This window comes from Hibiscus syriacus, unplaced genomic scaffold (genome assembly GCF_006381635.1).
Source record: "Hibiscus syriacus cultivar Baekdansim isolate YM2019G1 unplaced genomic scaffold, ASM638163v2 tig00110557_pilon, whole genome shotgun sequence".
Taxonomy (NCBI): Eukaryota; Viridiplantae; Streptophyta; class Magnoliopsida; order Malvales; family Malvaceae; genus Hibiscus; species Hibiscus syriacus.
The window spans coordinates 104,732-112,503 of NW_024062780.1; the positions used below are offsets into that span (position 1 = coordinate 104,732).

The 7,772-nt window shown below is 30.2% G+C and overlaps 1 protein-coding gene across 1 annotated transcript; it reads left to right on the forward strand.

The window, feature by feature from the left end:
- The first annotated feature begins 5,003 nt into the window (after window positions 1-5,003).
- LOC120132054 (uncharacterized protein At2g29880-like) lies at window positions 5,004-7,358 on the forward strand. Its single transcript, XM_039148901.1, has 3 exons — window positions 5,004-5,189; window positions 5,286-5,795; window positions 7,332-7,358. The coding sequence occupies exons 1-3, from the start codon at window positions 5,004-5,006 to the stop codon at window positions 7,356-7,358; spliced, it is 723 nt and encodes a 240-aa protein (XP_039004832.1).
- The last annotated feature ends 414 nt before the right edge of the window (window positions 7,359-7,772 follow it).

Genomic DNA, 7,772 nt, shown 5'->3' on the forward strand with positions numbered 1-7,772 from the left:
ATTTATAATATACAACCCATGTTTAATTATAAAAAAAAATCATATTTGTTTAATTAATTTAGGTGTTCTTATGTTTTATAATTGACGTAGGTTCGAATCCTCATTTGAATGATTTTATTTATTTGTTTTTCTATTATTAATATTAGTACGAGATAAATAGAGTTTGTTACAATACTTAACCAAATGAAGCGTTTGGCCTCGTGACTTAGGTGTCCCGCCTCTAACCAAAAGTCTCATATATCATTATCATATGTTGACACTTGTCACCTATTGATTGAATGATTAATTTATTAAATTAAATTAAAATTAGGATCAAATTTATTGAATGTATAAGTATAGAGGATCAAATATGTAATTATACCATTTTTGTTAATTGTCACGTAAACACTTATGTTATATGTTAACGACATGTGGCGATATTGAAACCAATTAAATAATTAAGTGATTATATTGACAAAATTTTGAAAATGATAGTCATATCGACATCAACCCCACAGTTAGGTGGTAATTCAAGTAGTTTACCCTAAGGGGGCGTTTGGATTATGGAAATCTTGTTTACCTGTAGTATTTTTCTTTTCCCGGGCTGTTATACCCACGTTTCGATTAGAATGATTCCCACTTGAATGTATTATTTCATTGCCAACATTAATTTTTTTGACCTTTTTACTGGGAATGTCATTCCCACATATTACATAGGTTTTATTTTATTCCCGGGCATTTGGGCTAAAATATCATTTCTTCTCATCTTCTCCCTGACCTCGCTTCTGTCTAATTTCCTTTTCTGAGAATTTTTCCTGGTAAGATTTCTCCTCCACTCATTTTTTTTTAATTTCCCAGTAATGTTACTTTGCTTTTGATTTTGATTATTTTCCTTTGCTTTTAATTTTTCCTTTGATTTTGATTCTTTTCCTTTGCTTTCAATTTTTCCTTTGCTTTTGATTCTTTTCCTAATAGTCTAATTTCAACAACTTCTCCTGAATTCGACCTCCATGTTTTTTATTTGAGCTTACTGGTAGTCTAGGATTCTTTTTCCTTTTCTGCGCAAATAATCCAAGTAATCAATTGTTCAAGTTACGGGACTGTAAATCTTTTACATTGAAGTTGGGTCTAACTTGAACCGTCTATGCAATTGCGAGTAATCCGTTGTTTGTTTCCAGTTTTGTTCGTCTTATGTGCATCCTGGAGTATTCGTTCGTGGTGTTGTTTCTGTCGTCTGTTGCTATGTTTAGATATTTTGGTATACCTGGGTAGCCTGGAGTAGTTTCTATGCTCTAGGTTTTTTGCTTTGGTCCTTTTACGAGTATGTTGGTAGATTGGCCAATGAGGGGGCTGGTTTATTCCGGCCATTCTGCTTACTTTCTATGCTTTTTCATTAATCTGTTGTGCTCTTCAGTTTTTTGAGCTTTTGTCATCTTTTTCGATTAGCTTCAATTAGAGAGTATCTCTTGTCTCAGTTCGTGTCTTTACTCAAGCTTTGGTTGCTGCTGATATTAAGTTAGAGGTGTTGGTTCGCTTTCTTGTTGTTGCTGTTTGTGTTTGAACCACTTTCAGTTTCTATTTCTTTAATGGCGTGTCCAGTTTTGGTTTATTATTGTGTTGCCGGGGGAGTGTTAGGATCGGCGGTGTGTTTATGTATGGTATGTTGTGATGTAAGTTTTTGTGTTTGTTCATCTCTACCACCACAGAAATTTAGTTTATATGCTTCAATGTAATTACTTAACAGAAATAGGTTCTTTTTCTGAACTTCTACGGTAGAATATGATGGAATCTGAAGGTAAAACATGCCATTTTCTAATTCAAATTTGAGGTTGCAAGTTCTTACATATGTTTAGGATGCTAAAGTATTGTTAGCAAACGATTTTGTTGATCTGTCAAGAAGTACTGGCAGACTCTAGACTACATATCCACAAATTCGCTTTGTACATGGATAAGTAAGAGAACCTTAGGAAATCCAGCAGCTCATTTTGCAACGTATAATTCTTTATATAATTCTAAAACCTACTTTTAGACACTACATCGTATAGAGTTGTGCAAATCTGGATTTCTATTTTTTCTTGTCTCCAGTCTAACCATTGGATTAGATTGCAATCATTTACTCATAGGCTCTAGATTTTGGCATCCTTAAAAATACACTGCTCATGTACTTCTATAAGTACGAAGTTAATTTATGTAAAATGAACATGTGATTTTATTAAGATGATATACTAACCTTTGAAGCAAAGATACATATATGGAGAACTAAAATAATTGGTGTGGAAATCACTACTGGTGCTTTTTGCCATGATTAAACAAACTCTTAAAATACATCTTACCACTAACCCAAAATTTCAAAAAGAAAATAATGAAAAGGAATTCTGAAGCTATCCCATCACTACCTCACTTGTTTTATTTATTTTTAAATTGTGATAGGCTCTAAATATAATTTAAATTGACGTATCAAAAAACTTGTAGTTTAGGATGCTTAAGTATTGTTAACAAACGATTTTGTTGATATGTCAAGAAGTACTGGCAGACTCTAGACTATATATCCACAAGTTCGCTTTGTACATGAATAAGTAAGAAGAACCTTAGGAAATCCAACAGCTCATTTTGCAACGTATAATTCTTTATATAATTCTAAAACCTACTTTTAGACACTACATCGTATAGTGTTATGCAAATCTGGATTTCTATGTTTTCTTGTCTCCAGTCTAACCATTGGATTAGATTGCAAGCATTTACTCATAAGCTCTAGATTTTGTATCATTCAATTCAAATAGGGTTGTTCAAATCTGGATTTCTATATTTTCTTGTCTCAGTCTTAAATGTTCAAATATACTATTGCCCAAAAATTTTCTAGATTTTGCCCGAAAATGGTTAATAGGGTTATTTTTAAGGGTGAAACAGGTTGAGGTTTAAAAGCAAACAAATAAATGTGTGGCTACCTACTTGTTTTACAGTAACTTGCTGAACTGTATTGACATAGTTGCTTTTCTATCATCATTTTATTATAGTGCCATTTTTATTGTGTTCAATTATTTTTATTGTGATGACAAACAATTGTTCTTGTTAAATATTATTATTTTCTAATATTAAAATGTTTGTTCATAATAACAGTTATGGCTCGTTTACCAATGCGAAAGAAGACGCATATCGCCACAATTCTTATTTTACAACTACAAATAATGGAGATTGTGTGTCATATGCTTATGATTATTTCAGTTATTCTTAGAAAATATAAAAATCGACCTAAAATAACTTATGCACATGAAAGACTTCATAGACATAATATTAGATCACTTAATTTACATAAGATTGTATTTGAAAGTGATCGACAAAGTGCTGATAATTGTCGAATGGATAGGAGAGCATTTATCAAATTGTGTCACCTATTACAAAGTCAATGTGGGTTAAAAGAGAGTCGATATATGTCTATAGAAGAAATGGTTATTATTTTCCTTCATATTATATCCCACCATATTAAGATTAGAGTTTTAAAACGTCAAACAGTAAGATCTGGTGAAACAATTAGTAGAGTTCTCCATGCAGTGTTAGCTTCAGTCTTGAAACTACATCCGATCCTTTTTAGAAAACCAGAACCGATACAAGATAATTCAACAGACGATAGATGGAAATGGTTTAAGGTATTGTATCATAATTCTGAACTTTCTTTTAAGTTAATTAGTAATGCTACTTAAATGGATAGTAATAATGAAATTTAACTTTATTTGATGAATATAGGGATGTTTGGGTGCTCTAGATGGAACGTATATTAAGGTCAATATAGCTGTAATCGATAAACCTAGATACAGAACAAGAAAAAATGAAATTGCGACAAATGTACTTGGTGTTTGCACACCAAACATGCAATTCATTTATGTTTTACCTGGGTGGGAAGGTTCTGCAGCTGATGGTAGAATACTCAGAGATGCCATTAGTAGAAGAAATGGTTTAAATGTTCCACAAGGTAAATTATTAGGTCATTAATATATATATATATAAGAATGTAAAATTCTTACAAGTTTTGTATATTAATTTATTTTTTAAATTAAAATAATATAGGGTGTTACTACTTATATGATGCTGGATACACGAATGGAGATGGATTTCTTGCACCATATAGAGGTCAAGATACCACTTGAATGATTGGAGAGAATGACACCAACCTACCACCCCTCAAGAATATTTCAACATGAAACATTCTCAAGCTAGAAATTGCATTGAGAGATGCTTTGGCATATTGAAAGCGAGATGGGCAATTTTAGGGAAAAATCATTTTATCTAGTGAAAACACAATGTAGACTCATTTCAGCTTGTTGTCTTCTCCATAATTTCATAAGATCTGAGATGCCAATCGATCCTATTGAATCTGACTGTACTGAAGATAGTAGGCATGTTGAAGAGATTAATGAAGTAGAAATGATTAGACATTGTGAGCCAAGTAGTGCTTGGACTGAGTGGAGAGACAAATTAGCAGAAGATATGTTTACTAGTTGGTTGGCGTCACGTACTTTAGGATAGATGTTATTTTATGTTATGTATGACTTACACCTTCTATTTTATCTAATGTTAGTGGTCATTACTTTCATGTATTTGACATCTTTATATTTTATGGCATAAACTTTATTAAATTTTATGTATTTCTCTTATATAAAATTTGAATTTTATTTGTTATGGACATTCATTACTTATGTCATTCACTACATTTGATTTATATTATGTTACTATTTTAAATTTCTTTTATGATTAGTATTGACAATGATGACATGTTTTATGTTATGTTATACATTTTTTATATACATCTTCTTAGATTGTTTCGAAGAGAAATATGTCGACATCAAATATCTCAAAGGGGGGGAAAACCGCCGACATCTAGAAAGATTAAGTCTTTAGTAACTAAAAGGACATGGACTAAAGAGGAGGATGTTGCACTTGTTGAATGTTTACACATTTTGGCTGAAGACCCACATTGGAAAGCTGATAATTGAACATTTAGATCAGATTATCTATCTAATCTTGAAAAGATGTTAGAAATCAAGCTTCCAACATCACAAATTAGGGCCCATCCACATATTGAATCTAGAGTGAAGCTACTCAAAAGACAATACAATGCTTTATCTGAAATGCTGAATATTGGAAGTGGATTCGGTTGGAATGAAGAAGAAAAATGTTTAACTGCACCAAATGACGTGTTTGATGATTGGGTTAGAGTAAGTATTTTAATTGAATTTATCTTCTTTTTATACTCTTTGTTATCTACTTAGCTTTGTAAGATTTATTAAATTTGCGATTTTATTATATTGTAGAGTCATCCAACTGCTGTTGGATTAAGAAACAAGTCATTTTCATTCTTTGATGACTTTGTTCATATATTTGGAAAAGAAAGAGCTACAGGAATAGCAGCGGAGACAGCAGCTGATGCAGTGGAACATATTGATGTTGAAGACAATGCATTTATAGATGCATTACTTGAAGAAAAGGGAGTAAGAGATTCTGAATCAAGAGAGGATGTTGGTGCTTCAACTTGCCAAACATCTGATGCTACTGCCTCTACCCCTACAATGAAAAAAGTAGCTAGCAAGAAAAGGTCTCGAAGTGATGATGGGTTAACCGAGCTTGTACAAGAGATAAGTAAGTTCGGTGCTGCATACCGAGAAACTGCCAAAGAAATTAAGGATATTACTGCTTTATTGAAAAAGGAGGCAGAAGGAAATGATCAAAGAATGTCGATTTTCACTGAAATCATGAAAATTGAAGGACTTTCCACTGATGAAATGCTTACTGCAGGAGAGTATATGAGCAAAGATGCGCACAAGGTAGATTTCTTATTTTCTTTGCCGAAAGAATTCAAGAAAGATTATGTGATTAAGCAATTGGTTGAATGCCGTCAATTTAGGACTGTCGTCCTTCTACAATTATGTCGATCTCTTTTTGATTATGACTTTAGAATATGGTCCCAACTTTTTTGTGTAGCTTAGCCAAGTATATGTCAATCTTTTGACTTGAAGAATTTTGTGTGTATATAATATAACCAACATATATGATTACGTTTATGTCACATGTATTATCAGTTTATGTCAATATCAAGTTAAATAAATTTATTTTAACAAACCAAGAATCAAGTGAACAAAAACTCATATCTTCATGTGGGATTAGGATTATGAACTTTCATTACACTGTATTTGTCATCTTGTTCAACCGAATAAATTAATGTGAACACTTTTATGGATTACACAGTCATCCAAGAAGATTTTAATGAATTAGCTAGCTATATTTTGTAATGTGGTTCTCGTTATAATAAAATAAAAACTGATAATCATAATTCCTCAAAATAAAGATACAGAGTTTGAATTTTAATTTACATTTGTATTCTTACTCAAGTATTATCTCATTTGTTACATAACAAAAACTCATTTTAATATATTTTTTACATAAATTATGTAAAATTTAATATTAATTAAAATTAAAATAATACCTTATATATTTAAATACTCAAGTAATATATTATCAAAAAAATAAAATTTATATATATATAATTTTTATTTAAATATTTAGAATTTCACTTTAAAAAAACAAATATAGAAGAAGGACAATTTGGTAAAATATACATTCCAATAATCTTTTATTCTTTCAACCAAACACTGTAATCTTACATTCCTGCCAAACTAACCAAACACAGTAATGTAACATTCCCAGTAATCATATTCCCTGGTAATCTTTTATTCCCACTGGTAATCTTACATTCCGTGAACCAAACGTACCCTTGTGTTTGGTTTGTTTGGCAGGAATGTATGATTACAGTGTTTGGTTGAAGGAATATGAGATTACTGGAATGTATATTTTACCAAATTGTCCTTGTGCTATATGTGTTAACAAGTGGAATTCTAAATATTTAAATTAAAATATTCATATAAAAAAGCATAAAAATATATTACTTTATTATTTTAAATTTATATACTTTTTAATAAAATTTATATATAATTTTTTTATAAAATTTAAAAGATAAATGGGTAGAATAAAAGAGTAAATAAATAATGTATTATTTAAATTATAAATAATATTTTTTTACATTAATTATCTAAAAATATATATTAAAATTTTACATCATGATTTAATTAAATAAGCATATGAAAAAATTAATAGATGAACCATTTTACTCCTAAAGATAACAAAAGCTAACTTTTATAATTTAAATATTTTTTAAAATCAGAACAAAAGCTGAAATTTATATTTATTCATTCAATAATTTAAGCATTTTATTTTGAAGTTCTTGATTGAGGTTGTTATCATTATTCTCTCATAGAGTGGTCTTAATTGTTGTTTAAAATTTGCCCTGGTTTGTGGTGTCGTAGAGTGGATTTGGAATTCCCGAAGATTGAAGTTCGATTCGAAAATCTGACTGTTGAGTCTTTTGTCCATGTTTGGAGTAGAGCATTAGCAACCATTCCCAATGTTAAAATCTCAAAGTGGACAAACCTATCTAATAGAAATTATCGTGAACGTAACTTTGGTTACCTTTTTCCTTTTTGCTTATTTATATTACACATTTTGGTATTAAAACCATCATATATTAAATATATAAAAAATGAAATTTTAATATAAGAAATCTTAAAGTCAAAACCTCTATCCTAAACTATTTGTATGTCAAACATTGGTGGTAAAATATGGAAACCAGCAAGTACATAATTTACAAAAGACACTTGAGATATTTTTTATACATTCCATAGTAAAACCATGTTTTTGCTCATATTAAAAGAACAATAGAGGAAAAAATTAAAAATCTAAACCAATGG